This window comes from Dendronephthya gigantea, unplaced genomic scaffold, assembly GCF_004324835.1.
Source record: "Dendronephthya gigantea isolate DGI-Jeju-01 unplaced genomic scaffold, DenGig_1.0 000013F, whole genome shotgun sequence".
Lineage (NCBI taxonomy): Eukaryota > Metazoa > Cnidaria > Anthozoa > Malacalcyonacea > Nephtheidae > Dendronephthya > Dendronephthya gigantea.
The window spans coordinates 1715026-1733385 of NW_021163023.1; the positions used below are offsets into that span (position 1 = coordinate 1715026).

Here is an 18360-nt window from a genome sequence, read left to right on the forward strand (position 1 = left end):
GAGTTTGACTGTCCTAAATTAAATGCATACAAACCGATACAAACTCATATAACAGGTCCTTGACTATTTAAAGATATTAGATTTAGCATAAACTGGCATAAACCAGTGCATAAACCAGGACCAGGGTGTTCGAAACCGACTTTTCTCGAGTGTGCATCGAAAGTGCGTCGATGTCGCCCCGATGGTTTCCGATTGTGATTGCGCGGTCGCATAGTGCCGACGTGGCGAGCGGAGAAGAAAGACACATTCAAAAGAGATCTTGTGTTAACATTGTTTCTCTTGGTTGTCCGGTGTTTTTCTTCCAAAATGAACATATTTCGGCTCGTTGGCGACCTCTCCCATCTTTTAGCAATACTCTTGCTGCTGTGGAAAATATGGAAAACGCGCTCTTGTGCCGGTAAGCGATGAAATCTTTGCAAATTTGGTAGGACATTGTATAAAAGTTTATTGATCTCTTGAACATGTACTATCCATATTAATAGTTTGTTGTGAACTACAGGTCAATAGGTAATCGTTTTGTGATCTCTTATAAAACTCTCCTATAACCTCAACTATAACCTTGTTTATTTTATATTCATAACATATATGTATTATGTAATATATTTCTGTATTTTCAAAGAATTTAAGTTGAAGTATATTGAAGCAGCGTTAATTGCCTGAATCTTGCCTTTGTGGTTTTGATGTACTAAGTAATATATTCATCTTCAGGAAAACGAGAAGATTATTTTTGATAAGAATCTCGTAGGTTTTGAGACAAATTAGACTAGTTATATTACTGGAATATTATGACACGTGGATCTTTGAACGTCAGTGGTAGATTGCCCTGGATACGAGTGTATTATATAGAGGGTTATTGTTCCCTCTCGGGTTTCACCGGTTTTTATAGCCTGTCCTTTTTTTTAAAGACCTTTGTATTTAAATATATATGATGAGATCAGGAAGGTGAACAATGGTTAAATCTGTCTTATATGATTTATATCCAATGGCTTGATCATGCTTAACTTAGCAGTTCTGTAATTCAGCAATAATTTCTGTACAACATCAGGGAACATCAGTTCACCATGTAAAGCCACCTCACATTCAATCTAGCCTTTAGTATTAAATTAGAATAATCATATGAGTTATATGTGGCACAACTATACATATGTAGTAATCATGAGTTCTGTGGCACAACTATACTGTACATATGTAGTAATCATATGAGTTATGTGGCACAACTATACATATGTAGTAATCATGAGTTCTGTGGCACCACTAGAGAATATCCAGCAAGGATAACTATTAATTCAATTCAGTTATCTGTCTTCTAGAATAAGTTTTATTTGTGGGTCAAATATATTTCTTTTTTCAAACATTCCGTATTAGTGATACTTATATCTTTACACAGAAGGTGTAAAACTGTGGGTTTATTTACTGAAATGTGGTTCTATAGTCATTCCTTCAAAATGTTGAATACCAATCTTTTTCTATTTACAGGAATTTCTGGCAAGAGTCAAATTCTCTTTGCACTGGTGTTCACGACACGATACCTTGATCTTTTTATGACGTTCATATCTGTATATAACTCTGTTATGAAGTGTATATTCATTGTGTGTTCGTATGCAACTTGCTACCTGATATTTGTGAAATTCAAAGCTACGTATGATTCAAATCATGACACTTTTCGCATGGAGTTCATTGTTGTCCCTGTCGCTGGTCTTGCTGTTCTCGTTAACCATAGTTTGACAGTTGTTGAGGTAACATTATAAACTTGATTGTGTTGTGATTGTTAAAAACTCTGGTCCTTCACCACCAGCTCTGATGCTCTAGTGGTTAACACCTCAAACTATGTTGTGTTAAGCTGTAGGTTCGAATCACTCCAAAGACTAGATTTTCCCCAACAAATCATTTATTCATTTAAAATTCTTCAAAGAAAGGATTAAGTAGAATATAAAAACTATTGTCATTTACTAGTGGTTAATAGGTGTTTTATTTGTAAATACCTCTGTCTGGAGATTCACTTGTCAAAAATGTTTAGGTTCTGTGGACCTTCTCCATCTACTTGGAGTCTCTAGCTATTCTTCCACAGTTGTTCATGATCTCGAAGACAGGCGAGGCGGAGACAATTACAAGTCATTATTTGTTTGCTCTTGGTTCCTATCGTGCTCTCTACCTTGCAAACTGGATTCTGCGTTATGTTGGTGAAGGATTCTATGATCTTATCGCCATTGTTGCGGGATGTGTGCAGACAGTTCTCTATTGCGATTTCTTCTATCTTTACATTACTAAAGGTAGGTCTATGATTATATTTGTGTTGATGATAATCAGTTATTTTGATGAATGATGATAAATCATAATCAGTTTGTCATGAATGATTGTGTGAATCAGTGATCAGTCATGATCAGTTGATGATGATATTGATGATTATCAAAATGTATGATAGTCACTGTTGATTGAAATCATGGTTATAATATGATTAGTATAATGATGATCAATCATGAACTATTGGTAATGATCAATATGATGGTTGCTAGTGATGGGTTATGATCAATTTTGATGAGGATTATGACCAATCAGATCATAATCAATGATCATAATGATGAAGTGTGTTAATCAATTGTAGTGATTACTACATAGTGATGGTTATAATCATAGTTTTGTGCAATCAAGTAAACATGGTACTCTTTCTTTTTTTTAGTTTTGAAAGGTAAATCGCTGAAGCTACCAGCATAAAAAGCTTCTAGACAAATACAAGGACATGCAAACAATAACAGTCTTGAATTGTATGTTGATAAAGCTAACATAGGAATCTAAAGGGAATTCCATTTATATAATTTCCATACAAGTTTGGCATTTCCATACATACTTTGGTCTTTGTTTAAATAATAATAATATTAGTAATTTGTTAGTGAAAAAAACAGTTTGCACATTTCAGTTGCTTTATTTCAATGTTATTTTCACTAAACATTGTTGGTAATCAACTTACAGTTCTCGGAAAGTACAAATAATTATTATTATTTTAAAAAATTGCTAAGCTTTTTTATTTCTCAAAATATATAGTTCAGTATAATAGAGTATAAAGAATTGAAAATTTATGTCCATTCTGAATTTTTTTATTTGTGTGTCTTCTGTGGGTTACGTCTTAAATTATGATGCCATTTTTTTTAAATGCATTTTGAGTAAAGTGTGCAACTGATTGAAGAATGCCTCTATATCTGAACATTTTGTATTAGAAGTAGTGTTGTATGTGTAAGAAATAAAAAAATACGAGTTTACCTGACTTAACATAGCTACATAGAGTTAAAACTGTCAATTCAAATATTTTTCTAGCACACCATAGTTGAGGTATGCAGCAATAGGAGTCAAAGTAGGAGTTTGCCTGCATCACTTTGGGCTCCAAAAAAAGGTTTAGATCGTTTTGATGCAAAGTTCTTTATAGAAGTTGTTTGTTTATGCAATGCAAAATTGGTTAGGCTTATTTTTATTACAGAGTACTTGATTTGCAAATGAACAGACTTGATTTCCTTCTGAAAGTTCGTATTGATACAGGTGAGGCGGGGTGAGGTGACAGAGCTAGATATTTATGTGGTGGGGGAGTCAGAAATAAATCATTTTTACCCGTCTATAACGTCCATCCAGTTATTGCATATTCTATATGGATCAGAGACTAGGTAGAATTACACCATCATGGCGGATGAATTTGCATTTTGCTGATGTAAAACAATTTGACATCAAAAATATATCACAAAATATAGTTTTTTTCCAACATTGTATATCAAAACAATGTCAGAAGAAGATGGGCCATCTTCAAGTGGTATTGGCAGCGAAAAGACGTTTTATCATCGCCGTAATTTTGTCAGAAGTTATGGAATCTCGATCGATTCCAGCAAAATTCACGAGGTTGCCTTCGAAGAGCAACCTGAGAATTTGCGAGCGCTCGGAGTGAATATTTTTGATCAATCTGTATTCGAGGAGGGCGTTTTACAACAAGTTGATGAAGCTATTGCTGTGCAGGAGGAAATTTTTGAAAAAGAGAAGTTGAGAAAGAAGTTAAAGTCGGTTGAAGATGAACTCAGGTTTGTTCTATTAAATATTGGTTGTCATGATGATGATATTGATTTTTCCTATTGATGGCACATAGAATGGTGAATTTTGATTAATTGGCAGTGATTATAATATTGATCATAGTATTGGTTGTAAATATTGATCGATGATGATAATTAGTATTGTGATGACATTGATGATTGATAATAATAATGATATATTGACAAATATGATCATTATTATGATAGTAAATATATTGTGTTTCAAACTTTTAGAAATGTTAAGCAAAAGCTCCAAAGACCAGGAATAAAACAGCATACAAAAGAATCAATGGTAAATAAAAAATTATTACCATTAAATTGACTTAGTAACTTAACATTGACTGTACAAACTAAAAATTTAAGCTGATTGATGTTCAAAGACTTACACAAGAGGAAAATGACATTCTACAGAGCTTGCAGAAGTTTGAAAAAGGAAAAGGTAATAAACTTAACTTTGTTGTAAAAAACTGTGCTTCATTGGTCTTACAAAGACTATTTAGGTTTTTTCTAATATTGTTATTCTCTAGATTCATGTCTGGGAGATGAGGGTATCAGCATTCAAAATGAACAATCTGGGCAAATTTCAATTGACAGAGTTCTTCATTCTGAAGCTCGTAAAGAAACAGAAGTTGAAAGACTTGTACGTTTGGGTGTGATGACACCATTTGGTAGCACAGTTGAAAAATATGACAGTGATGCTGAGACATTCAATTCTAGCAGGAGTGATGGTACCAAGTGTGGTGACAATGCTGGTACCTCGGATGATGCTGGTAGAATGAAACTAGATGGAACTAAGAGCAATCTTAAACAGATTGATACCAATGAAGATGAGGCCCTTCTTTCGTCAGACCCTGACATTGAAATCAATGAACCCACAGTTGACAGTGACGAAGAATATATCCCTAATGAGGACGATTTAAAGCTTAGTTTTCAAGATGATGAACATGTCTTGCCCGAAGATGACCTGGAAGAACCAATTGGGGAGGCTTCCATGGCAACCAATAAAGTGCAAATTCCTCAGAACAAAGCTGGTAAAAAGAGTAAAAGAATGACGCAGTCTGTGAAGGATGATGGTGATGATAGGGCATACAAGATCAGAATTAGGTATGATTTTGAGTTGGAGAACATTTTAGGAGCTCTGTATAGGTGTGAATTAATTGTTGTTTGATTAATGTGTTCCTCCAGGGAGTTCAAATTTAAGAAATCATTGCGAGAGAAAGGCATTGATTATGAAGGTCGAGATGAGGAGGAAAACAGCTTCTGGGATGAAGAGGGACCAGATGAAGAATTTGATGGTGGCTTAAAGATTCCTTCTGTTATCTGGAACAAACTATTCAGGTTTGTTGAAATTAAATGGTTCAATCTTGTAGATCAATAGAAAGCATCTCTATTGCTTTATTCAACAAGCAAACTGTTTACAACTACATATGTAATTCATGCATAAAATGCAATTCAATTTGAATGTAGTCATAATTTAACTTATCCATGTGCAGTTTAAGCTAAACATGGTTGGTACAACTGGACCCTGGTCCAAGATGTCTAATGTGACACTGTGCAAAGGTCTATATATATACATAGATTCTGGATGGACTATGATACACATGTGACACATACTTTTCTATCATTTTAGCTACCAAAAGACTGGGGTGAAGTGGTTATGGGAGCTGCACACGCAACAAGCTGGAGGAATAGTTGGAGATGAAATGGGTCTGGGAAAGACAATTCAGATTATTGCATTCCTAGCTGGGCTAAAGTACAGTAATATTGGCAGACGGGGTTCAAAGTAAGCATCATTTGGTTGGATACATTAGGATATTGGTATATTGCTATCGTTGAGGGAGAGGATAATGTCTCATTGATCCAGTGTTACTGCAGGAGAAAACCTAAACTAAACTAACTTTATTTATACTGGATAGCCTTTATCAGTTCTAAACTGTTTTTCCTAGAGGTCCAGTGAGGATCATATCTTATTGATCCAGTGTTACTACTGGAGGAAACCTAAACTAAACTAACTTTATTTATACTGGATAGCTCTATCAGTTCTAAACTGTTCTTCCTAGAGGTCGAGTAAGGATCATCTCTTATTGATCCAGTGTTACTACAGGAGGAAACCTAAACTAAACTAACTTTATTTATACTGGATAGTTGCTTATCATAAGGATTGTCTTGCTAATATCTCAATTTTTTTATTTCAGGCAGAATGGTTTTGGACCAGTTCTCATAATATGTCCAGCAACAATTCTGTTTCAATGGGTGGCTGAATTGCACAAGTGGTGGCCAGAGTTTCGTGTTGCAGTTTTGCATGACACTGGTTCATACAAGGGACCCAAGGTGGGTTGTAATGAATGTTTTGTGTGCACATAAACCATATCAACACTTAGGCCTAATCAAGCCTAAGCCTTCTATTCTCTTCGTTTTTCAAATCTTCCAATGAAAGTGCTTTTGAATCAATAAAAGTTTCATTTACTAAAGTTTTAAGATCAATCGTGATGCAAATATACATTAGGATGATTCTTGTGTGACAATTATGTTTTTTGTTTCAACTTTTTTGTGTGTCTGAGATGCTTCTCTCTCAAACTTGAGGCCATTTGCATTAATTTAAAGTATAGTGCAGTATCTCTGACACATGCACACACAATAAAAAAATAAAACAAACAGCATAGGGTTGTCATACACATGAAAGGGAATCGACCTTCACCTATCATCATAACCGAGCCATCATTTTGTTTAGGACACCCTGATAACCAGAATCCGCAACGAACCAGGGATTCTGCTGACCACATACTCTGGTGTGAGAATAAACCAAGATCATCTGTTGCAGTCCCGTTGGGATTACATCATTTTAGATGAAGGTCATACCATACGTAACCCAGATGCTGAGGTCACGTTAACTTGCAAACAGGTAACAACCATAGGATAATAACAACAACAATGTATTTTTTAAGAAGAAATTTGAGCCATAGTGTAGATCTTTTGTAATGATGGTAGCACATGAAATTGTTTGCTATAAGACACAGTAAAATACTGAACTATAGGACACCTTTTATAGTTCTGCAAGGTTTGAAGATATTGATTTAAAAAGAGTCACCTACAGTTATCAACCCTGTGGCTGTGAAATAACACAGCAGAAATCGGTTTTTATAAAGTTTCGATCAACCCGAAAATAAAATCACTGGTTCACAATTGGCCATTTCTGTATCGTTATGTATCAATGAGAATACTATTGAATCATTTTTAAAAATTCAATTTTTCTTCTGAATACGCATTCTGCAATCTTTTGACAGCTCATCATACACATCTGACAACTGTGAAATGGCCATTTTCAGGCTTAATGTATACACAAGGTTTTGAATTCAGACGATTCGTTTTTGCCGTGTTCAAACTTCAAATCTTCTGTTCTGTGCAAGTTATATTTTTTGAGTATTTATAAACCATTTTTTCACCAAGTTTGAAGCCTATAAAGTACATATTGAGAATTGAGGTTAATATTATAAGTCTTACTAATTACCGTGGTGTCCTGTGAAATAAAGTGCCAGTACTTCTTCAGTAGCAAGTAAAAGTTGGTCAAGTCACAGTTTATCAAGTCACAGTCAACTTACCGGTTATTTTCTCATGTATGTAGTTTCGCACTCCGCATCGTCTAGTGTTGTCAGGATCACCAATGCAGAACAACCTTCGTGAACTCTGGTCCCTCTTCGATTTTGTTTATCCTGGCAAGCTGGGAACGTTACCTGTGTTCATGCAAGAGTTCTCAGTGCCAATCACCATGGGAGGATATTCAAATGCCACACCGGTTCAGGTCAGAATAAAGCAATTTCTTGTGGTGTAATGTCCTTGAATTGGTGCTGTTTGTTATGTGTATTTAATTCAAGTTTTTTTTATCAACACATCTATAGGTACAGACAGCGTTCAAATGTGCGTGTGTTTTGAGGGACACAATCAATCCGTATTTATTGAGAAGATTGAAGAAGGATGTTAAAAAGAAATTGGATTTACCAAACAAAAACGAACAGGTTAGAACTATTCTTAACAAATGAGATTGCCACCAGATGGTAAAATGCCATTTTTTTCTAAGCAAAATATGTATAGCTCTATATTTCTCTTGCAAAGGTACTGTTTTGTCGCCTTACTGAGGAACAGATAGAATTGTACAAAGAATATTTGGCTTCACGTGATGTGGGATCTATTTTGTCCGGAAATATGAAGGTACTTGCTTTAGAATATTTTCAGGGGGAAATATGCAATTTTAAGAAGTATTCTTAGAAATCGTGGGTTTGAATGTTTGTTTCTTACTCCGCAAAAACTTTGTTTAAAAAACATGGTAAAGAGACAATATATCATAAGACTGATAAGAGAGATACTGTTGGAAAAATCAATTCATTTTTCTCACCATGTTAAAATTACTTCAGTCATTGGACTCAAAAATTATTGCATTATGGCATGCTAAAATGAGGATATCTTTTTTCTTTATACGACCTCTTGTATTTTATCAATTTGTGCTTGTAAAACAATTAACAGCAGTCGTATTCTTAGGTTTTCCCTGGTCTGATAATGTTGCGGAAGATTTGCAATCATCCTGACCTAACCACCCCGGCCGGCTCTTTGTTGAAACTACGAAAAGACGAAGCGCAGCAGGAAAATACGGATAAGTGTCGCGAGAAAAATGACAGCGAATACGGGCATTGGAAGCGAGCCGGCAAACTCATTGTTGTTCATTCCTTACTCAAGCTGTGGAAAAAACAAAAGCATAAAGTATTGCTTTTCACACAAACACGGCAGGTGAGCGAAGGCGGGAGAACTGGGGACTATATGACGTCATGGATATATAGTGATGACGTTATGTATAGTGACGTCATGAAAAGTCTTGTTAATGGCAGTCAACTTGAATATTTTTTGTCTCCCTTTAGATGTTGAAAATTCTTGAAATATTTGTCAAATCTCAAGGCTATAATTTTTGCAGAATGGATGGATCAACTTCAATCTCATCTCGGCAGCCGTTGATAGAGAAATTTAATAAGGTGAGCAGGGTATTGAGATATTAAAATGTGATAGAACTGAATTTTGAACGAGGAAAAAAATAAACAAAATCCAACACGACAGCTAAAAAGAGCTTCTTTATAGAATAAGTAAAACTGCACATTGAAAAAGTAAAACTGTTTCGTGAGAAAAAGAAATGAACAGGGGCTGGTTGTATCAAGCCCGTTTAGCTTAAACTGGGGATAAGTCAAACTTAAATAACACTCTTACGTCTCTCTTAAATGAGTCAACTTGAATATTATGCACTGAATATGTAGTTGTAAACAGTTTCTTTGTATTAAGGTTAAAAACATTTAGTTTGCTTCTTGAATAAAACGATAGACTTGCTTTCTATTTTGGACTTATCCACCGTTTAAGCTAAACGGGCTTGATACAACCGGCCCCTGAATGTATAACTGAAGACGAACTAAAGACGAACTTATTGTATAGCTGAAGTTATCCTATTGGTATTTCAAAATTTTAGGATTCGTCTATTTTTGTGTTCCTCCTGACAACCCGTGTTGGTGGCCTGGGCGTGAACTTGATCGGTGCGAATCGCGTGATCATATACGACCCAGACTGGAATCCTGGTACCGACATGCAAGCGCGGGAACGCGCGTGGCGAGTGGGACAGAGAAAGGATGTCACGATTTATCGGTTGTTGACCACTGGCACTATTGAGGAGAAGATTTACCACAGGTGAGGATAGTTGTGGATATGTACAGTCAGATAGCCTCAAGTAGATAAGGATTATTCAAGGGTAGGTGGGGATCACTGGTGAGGATAGTTGTGGATATGTACAGTCAGATAGCCTCAAGTAGATAAGGATTATTCAAGGGTAGGTGGGGATCACTGGTGAGGATAGTTTTGGATATGTATAGAATACAATCATTATACACTTCTGTTCCTCTTTTAGACAAATATTCAAGCAGTTTTTGACAAATCGTGTTTTAAAAGATCCCAAACAACGACGTTTCTTCAAATCAAATGATCTGTTTGAGCTGTTCACGTTGGACACGTCAGACAACTCGAAGTCTGGAACTGAAACCGGCGCCATATTTGCAGGTCTCGGCTGTGAGGTCGCTGTTCCCGCCAAAAAGAAAGGAACAAAGCGGAAGCACAGCGTAGGCGATAAAAATGTTTTAAAAGCTATACAAGAACGGACGAAGGAAATACTTCTGACCCAGTTCGCGTCTTCGAAGGAGAGCTGTGTTCAAGAGAGGAACGAAATGGCGGACACTGAAAAAGAAGGGGAAAATGTTCAAAGAAATCTGAATGAGCAAAGTTGTGATGGAGTGAAATTCGAGAGCAAAATAAACAATGAGAAATTGATCGAGACATCGGAAGAGCGGGAAAGTTTCGGGGATGCATCGGAATGCACTCGTTTACCTACGACGAACAATCCGTCGATCACCGGTGAAAGTTCGGAAAAAGCTACTGGCGGGAAAATGTCGTCGAGCGAGAACGCTAAGGTTGATGACGTTGAGAAGACTGGGTCTAGGGAAAGTTCTTTAAATGATAAAATGACGAAATCATCACGAAAGAAAAGCAAGAAAAGGAAAAGAAATAGTGAGTTTTAGATGTGTTATGTTTATCTTTTTACTTTGTGTTGTTCAAAATTTGTCGTGTTGATGTTAGGTCATGTGTCGTTCTACATTGTATTATATGTGTGTTGTTCTACAGTACATTGTAATATATTGGTGTGTTATTCTGCATTAATTATGTGCTATAGGGATGTGTTCTTCTATGTTGGAGCAAGCTTGCTTAGCCGGCTAACACCGTTGTTATCGGGGTTTTTTTCAGAAGTGGAAGGGATGCATATTGGTCAACTGAGTCATTCCGAACCATACCGTCCAAGGCAAGGGCCTGAAGACGTTCCCGATAAAAATGCTGATGATGATTACATTTTAAGAAAGTTATTCAAAAAATCAGGTTGTTATTGTTTGGTTTTGTTATGTCTTTTCATACGATCCAATTGTTTCGGGTCCGATTCGCATCTAATAGAAGTTTTATAGTCTGTCGACTTGCAATGTATATGTGCAGCAAATCAACTGAAACCAATGCAGTTCTACCTCATCAATGACAGACTATATTCCATATTTCGAATGGAAGTTGGATCGGGTAAACAGACTTCCATCCATTGACATCCACTTTTGTACTGTATTATCCCCAGGTGTTCACAGTGCACTTCAACATGACACCATTGTGAATTCGGGCAATGCAGATCATGTTTTGGTGGAAAACGAGGCTAAACGAGTGGCCGCTCAGGCAGCTGAGGCTGTGAAACGTTCACGTGACCATTGCCTGCAACTCAGAAACACTGGTCTACCTACATGGACTGGACAGTCAGGTGTTGTTGGTTCGCCATATGGAATGCAGGAAAGGTAAACATTCTAAACTGTTCTTCCTGGCAATGATTATTACCAGTGTTATTGCTGGGAGAAAACGTAGCTAGACTAAACTAAATTTATTTATAGTGCTTATCTCTATCAGTTCTAAAGTGTTCCTCCTAGGAGTTCAGTTAGAATCATCTCTTATTGATCCAGTGTTACTACAGGAGAAAACCTAAACTAAACTAACTTTATTTATACTGGATATAGCTTTGTCAGTTCTGAACTGTTCTTCCGAGAGATCCAGTAAGGATCATCTCTTATTGATCCAGTGTTACTACAGGAGGAAACCTAAACTAAACTAACTTTATTTATACTGGATAGCTTTGTCAGTTCCGAACTGTTCTTCCTTGAGGTCCAGTAAGGATCATCTCTTATTGATAGAAGGAAAGCTTAAAGTAACCTTTTTTTTCTTGTCTTAACAAAACTTTCCAAACTTTTTAGAACCTTGTTTGGTCCAAAGGCGAAGAAAGTTGAAAAGGTAAAAGTTATTCAGTTGAAGTTTGGTTTGATGAACGACACCAGGTTTGCGGATAATAAAAATTTCTCAAACGTTTTATCTTCTATTCCTTAGAAGGAAAATTCTACAACCTTATTCACTGGCAAGTCTTTATTGCAAAACGAAAAGGAGAGTGATTTGACAAAACCAGGTCTCGGGAGCCCTATGTCCTCAACGCAATTACTAGCCCGCATGAGAGCACGCAATTCTATTGGTGGAACAAACGCCGGAAGTGACGTACAATCTAGCGAACAAAAGTACGTGGAAACAATGACAGAAATGCGCAATTTTATCGCTGGTGGTTGTTCGTTACCAGGCCGCGCTACGACGCAGGAAATTCTCGCGGAATTCGGCAATAGGTTGGAGTCAAGTGACAGCGCAATATTTCGTGAAATGTTGCGAAATATTTGTGATTTCGATCGGTGTTCATCAGGGGAAGGTTTTTGGATATTGAAATCTGAATTTACTTAATTTAAATGATGTTTTTTTCCAGTAGTTTTGACCCTAAAGTTTACTGTAAATCTTATAATCAAATCAGGTGCTTTTTTCATTTTAATCCGTTTTAACCTTTGGGGACATTTCTGACAGCGTACGACCCAGGCGCATTATTAATTAAGAGGAGATTTTTTATTCTGTCGCGTATTTTGGCGGGAAAACGCTCAAAACCTAAAATCTTTTCGGCGTACCGCTCAAAATTAATTTGTTTTACCTTTATTCTTTAGATTATGTTGTGAACTAAGTTTTGAAAACAAAACACCAAACACAGGAGTTACTACAAAATATAATGCGGCTATCAACAATGTGTTTCCAAAAATGTGTTAACATTGTAAAATGGGCTTAAACTATTCACTAAGACTACTCTTTTTAGTTTTTGAGCATATTTGGTTTGTTTTTGGAAGATTGAAAAAATCATCATTTTTGGCATGGTAAGGGCATCCTTACCATTTTAGCCAAAATTGACGAATTTTAAAAGTTTTCCAAAAATGTGTTAACGTTGTGAAAATGGCTTCAAATATTTGCTAAGACTAATCTCTTTGGTTTTTGAGCATATTTGGTTTGTTTTTGGAACGTTGAAAAACCATCATTTTTCTTTTGGCAAGGTGCAATCTTGTTTTTAACATTTGTGGTACGAATATATCAAATACTATAAGCTCTTTGATATGATCGGGAAATATCTTTAATTACTCACTTGTCCCAGCTGTATTTGCGTTGGAGCAGGTTAATATTTACACAGGTTACAGTTTAGATCGAAATATAATTGCGTAGTTCAAAATAGGTTTAAAAAAGACAAAAGAAACACTAATTAATTCTATGTGTGATGAGGAAGGCAAACGAGCGAAGAACCATAGAAAAGCTTTAGTGAAAAAGAAAAGATAACGAAGTAAGTATATGACATATTCTTAACAAACCTTAAACTTAAAGATGTTGAAATTTATAATAACGTAATTTCGAGATTTACGAAAATGTTCACTTTGCAATAACGAAGTCTTCTCTAAGACCGTCAAAACCCCAAAACTTCATATTTTTTTTTATTTTCTTATTCACGTTATCTCACATAAATTATTATTATGACATGCCTCCTTTAAAAATTTGTGAATCAAGATGAGAATGAACTTAGTGAATCTGTAATTGCTGCTATATGTTTTGGCTAAAATCTAAAAAAAACTGTTGTATGTCTCCAAAACAAAGGAGCTTATATTTATGATACCAAAAAGTACAGGATTGTTTGACATCAGAAATACAAAGAATTCGGCACACAGCGACAATTCACCTTTTAAAACGAAACCAAAAAACTAGAAGCAAAAAACAAATTGTGCTTCAAAACAAAACTAGAATGCACTGCTTTTAAAATGTTGAAATATAGGAAAGGACTTTTTTCTAGGCGTTTAGTGATTCGTTTATAGTAACATCGCTCACGATGATGTTTGGAGTTGATCGGCATGTTGTCGTACATTATAATCCACGTGATCTGCTATGATCACATGGTAATTATCACCTATAAAACTAATCTCAACGTTAAAAAAAAATTTCTTTAGATTGGTGGCGATCGAAGGTGGACAGCAAGATCGAAGCTCAGCAAGATTGAAGATTGTTCGAGGAAGAAGGAGTTCGCCGTTGACTAAAAGGTGGGTTCCGGCGATTATATGCGTAATCTGCGGTTGCTTTGTCCGACCCCAGTAGGGGGACCGTTTGCCTAGAGCGTTTTGGTCCCCCGCACGCTGCTAGTCTGCTAGTTCCCACTTGTAGGCCTTTACACTAATCTACGGGAAGGCCGTAGGCCTTCCCTAAGGAGTACAGTGTAGCTGAGCCGAACCCTTTTTTCGTTGTATATAGGTTTATCTGAACAGCTAGTTGTCAAGATGAAGGTGAAGACTCGCCCGGCCAAATTCAAAATGGCGATGCCAAAGAAAACCATCCACGTGGACCGTTCGCGGACCTTTCTGAGCAAGATTGTTGTGCTGTCTGGTCAAAGTTAAGTATTTTACTTTGATGTTTGTGTGCCTTCTGCTAATTGTCGGCCAGAAATAACGATATACAATATGAGATATTCTGCGTACAAGGTTATCTAAAGTTTCGAGCTTAATTCTGCCTGCAATGATGATAATTTTTTACTGAAAATTTATGTCATGAGCAATTTCCGCACCCATAGACTGAAGCAGAACTGAACATTTTGTCATTAACGTTTATCTCAACAGCCAGTTATCAAGACGAACATCAAGAGAACAGTTGAAATAGAAATCAGTTCAAGACTCGCCCGGCCGAATTCAAAATGGCGATGCCGAAGAAACTATCCAGGTGGACCGTTCGCGGACCTTTCTGAGCAAGATTGTTGTGCTGTCTGGTCAAAGTTAAGTATTTTACTTTACTGTTTGTGTGCCTTCTGCTAGAACTAGACAATAATTAAGATAGTTGAAAATGCAATTTTATATTAATAATGTTTTCTTATATTCAAGATTTTCCTTGGTCAAGAGTGCAACATGAGCTGTCGATATGAACTTTACTGTCAGATGAACATTGGAAGTGAACAAGATTTCTGCGCAAAGGTAATTCGATTGTTTCTTCAAAATTTATATTAGCCTTGCAGCTGAAATTCTTGTCACTACCTTGTAATACATATCAACTGCCCGGGTATATATTTTGTTATTTCAGTAGTATAAGAGGGAATTTGCTGCAACTAGGATCTTTTTCATGAAAATCGTCAGTGCGGTCACAATTTGGTTAAGATTACTAAGTGAAATTTGCTTCTATACTCACTATGTGTCACCAGTAATAAATTCCTGTGGTGGTCTTGAAATAAATAGAGCAACCATAGTTATATATAGACAATAATTAAGATAGTTGAAAATGGAATTTTATATTAATAATGTCTTCTTATATTCAAGATTTTTCTTGGTCAAGAGTGCAACATGAACTGTGGATATGAACTTTACTGTCAGATGAACATTGAAAGTGAACAAGATTTCTGCACAGAGGTAATTCGATTGTTCCTTCAAAATTTATATTAGCCTTGAAGCTGAAATTCTTGTAGTGACTTTGTAATACATATCAACTGCCCGGATATATATTTTGTTATTTATTATAAGGGGGAATTTGCTGCAACTAGGATCTTTTTTTGGAAAATCGTCAGGCAGTCACAATTTTGTTAAGATTATTAAGTGAACTTTGCTTCTATACTCACTATGTGTCACCAGTAATAAATTCCTGTGCTGGTCTTTGAATAAATATAGCAACCATAGTTATATATAGAGGGATGAAGTAGCCATAGAATACCTGACGAAAAACTAGACAATAATTAAGATAGTTGAAAATGGAAGATTGTTTGTTGCTTCAAAATTTATATTAGCCTTGCAGCTGAAATTCTTGTAGTGATCTTGTAATACATATCAACTGCCCAGATATATATTTTGTTATTTAGTATAAGGGGGAATTTGCTGCAACTAGGATCTTTTTCATGAAAATCGTCAGGCAGTCACAATTTTGTTAAGATTACTAAGTGAACTTTGCTTCTATACTCACTATGTGCCACCAGTAATAAATTCCTGTGCTGGTCTTTGAATAAATATAGCAACCATAGTTTTATATAGAGGGATGATCGAGTAACCATAGAATACCTGACAAAAAACTAGACAATAATTAAGATAGTTGAAAATGGAAGATTGTTGCTTCAAAATTTATATTAGCCTTGCAGCTGAAATTCTTGTAGTGACCTTGTAATACATATCAACTGCCCAGATATATATTTTGTTATTTAGTATAAGGGGGAATTTGCTGCAACTAGGATCTTTTTTTGGAAAATCGTCAGGCAGTCACAAATTTTGTTAACTTTGCTTCTATACTCACTATGTGTCACCAGTAATAAATTCCTGTGCTGGTCTTTGAATAAATATAGCAACCATAGTTATATATCGAGGGATGATCGAGTAACCATAGAATACCTGACGAAAAACTAGACAATAATTAAGATAGTTGAAAATGGAATTTTGGAATAATAATGTCTTCTTTATATATTCAAGATTTTCCTTGGTCAAGAGTGCAACCAGCCACATGAGCTGCTGTGGATAAGAACCTTACTGTCAGAGGAAAATTGGAAGTGAACAAAATTTCTGCAGAGAGGTAATTCGATTGTTGCTTCAAAATTTATATTAGCCTTGCAGCTGAAATTCTTGTAGTGACCTTGTAATACATATCAACTGCCCAGATATATATTTTGTTATTTTAGTATAAGGGGGGAATTTGCTGCAACTAGGATCTGATCTTTTTTTTGAAAATCGTCAGGCAGTCACAAATTTTGTTAAGATTATTAAGTGAACTTTGCTTCTATACTCACTATGTGTCACCAGTAATAAATTCCTGTGCTGGTCTTTGAATAAATATAGCAACCATAGTTATATATAGAGGGATGATCGAGTAACCATAGAGGGATGATCGAGTAACCATAGAATACCTGACGAAAAACTAGACAATAATTAAGATGTAGTTGAAAATGGAATTTTGTATTAATAATGTCTTCTTTATATATTCAAGATTTTCCCTGGTCAGGAGTGCAACATGAGCTGTGGATATATGAAGTTTACTGTCAGATGTACATTGATTGGAAAGTGAACAAAATATCTGCACTGAGGTAATTTGATTTTGTCATGGATGGTCAGCATTTGATTTTAAAAAGCCACTACATTGTTGAGATGACAACTATGAAATTGAAATTTGCTTCTATGGTCACCATGTGTGAAACCAATGATGAAACTTAATGCTATAACAGCTGAACCAGTCTGACTGATTACTAAAATTCCTGTGGTGGTCTTACAATAAATATCCATGAAAAAGACCAGCAATTACTATTTTAAACTTGGGAGAAATTTTTCTGATTTCCATGTGATTTATATTCTGTAGTACTCAGAAGGGTGATACCTTTGATATTTCTGTGTTCAAATTAAATAGTGACATATGTCTGGGTTGAATATATGCATGTGACACATTCTTTTTATTGAAAATGGCAAAAATATAATTGGCATAAAACAGAATGCATTCATGAATGTATTGTCTATCCATGAAAGATTACTAAAGTAAGATAATGAGTAATATCTTTTAATAATGATGTCAGGTTGAAAATACAAACTTTGCTGCCACTTTTTGCCTGAAAGGATTGATGAAATTTTTTTTCTCTTTAGAATGAATGAAGTTGAAGAAAGTTGAAAGGCACCCCAGAAGAACCTTAATTGTTTTAGCCTATCCTAGATTCATTAATTAATCATCGTGATTTGTCGCTGGCGAGCAGATCAATTATTTGCCGATGCCGAAGGCAGAGGCAAATAATTTATCTGCATTCACCACTCAATTTTCAATTTTGAGTTTGTTTTATCGGACAGTTCGGCAAAGCGAGTCGCCATTGTTTATAAAATTGACATTAATGCGCATGCTCAGAGTATTATTTGCAGCTGAGTATTATTTGCACGCAGTTAACTGCAGGTAAATTAACCAATCAAAATTGAGAATACTATAAAGTGAATGATAATATATTATAGTGTGTGATAACATGTGTGAAATGTGATCATGTGACAATTTTCAAAACTTGGATTTATAAAGAGAAATTTTTCTTTGTAAAGTTTAAGAAGTAAACCTTTTTTGTCTGGTGGTGTTAGTGTTTTGATTTTGCATGTTTTTTCATGTTTTTTCCATGTGCTTTCATGATTGAAAAGATTTTGGCAGTTGCTTCTAAATGTTTTTTGAAAAGTTTAAGAAGAGACTTGATTTTTGTCTGGTGGTGTTGGTGTTTTGATTTTGCATGTTTTTTCGTGTGCTTTCACAATTGAAAAGATTTTGGCAGCTGCTTTTGGCTTTTTCTTATACTTCTTTTCTCTTTAATTTCTTCTTAGTATTAGTTTTTTTTCTA

General features: G+C 35.5%; 2 protein-coding genes and 1 long non-coding RNA gene across 4 annotated transcripts; all 3 read left to right on the forward strand.

The window, feature by feature from the left end:
• Window positions 1-183: 183 nt before the first annotated feature.
• Window positions 184-3254, forward strand: LOC114519285 (ER lumen protein-retaining receptor 2-like). The gene is made up of 4 exons (XM_028539396.1): window positions 184-397; window positions 1477-1736; window positions 2018-2270; window positions 2678-3254. The coding sequence occupies exons 1-4, from the start codon at window positions 307-309 to the stop codon at window positions 2710-2712; spliced, it is 639 nt and encodes a 212-aa protein (XP_028395197.1). The 5' UTR covers window positions 184-306; the 3' UTR covers window positions 2713-3254.
• Window positions 3255-3541: 287 nt separating this feature from the next.
• On the forward strand, window positions 3542-14499 carry LOC114519284 (DNA excision repair protein ERCC-6-like). 2 transcript variants are annotated; one of them, XR_003686569.1, is made up of 21 exons: window positions 3542-4055; window positions 4299-4356; window positions 4428-4503; window positions 4592-5168; window positions 5250-5402; window positions 5695-5847; window positions 6260-6395; window positions 6796-6966; window positions 7687-7863; window positions 7961-8077; window positions 8175-8270; window positions 8598-8843; window positions 8972-9082; window positions 9565-9779; window positions 9997-10649; window positions 10884-11012; window positions 11254-11464; window positions 11915-11951; window positions 12045-12226; window positions 12692-13350; window positions 14006-14095. XR_003686569.1 is itself a non-coding variant. In XM_028539395.1 (21 exons), exons 1-21 carry the CDS (start codon window positions 3763-3765, stop codon window positions 14311-14313), a joined length of 3891 nt encoding a protein of 1296 aa, XP_028395196.1. In that variant the 5' UTR covers window positions 3552-3762; the 3' UTR covers window positions 14314-14499. The 2 variants fall into 2 exon arrangements, 1 of the variants encoding a protein (XP_028395196.1); XM_028539395.1 differs by lacking the exon at window positions 12692-13350 and adding an exon at window positions 14304-14499 and having other exon boundaries at window positions 3552-4055.
• A 900-nt stretch (window positions 14500-15399) lies between these two features.
• LOC114519554 lies at window positions 15400-18097 on the forward strand. Its single transcript, XR_003686583.1, has 4 exons — window positions 15400-15442; window positions 16484-16583; window positions 16995-17091; window positions 17639-18097. It is a non-coding gene; the product is annotated as an uncharacterized LOC114519554 (long non-coding RNA).
• Window positions 18098-18360: the final 263 nt, after the last annotated feature.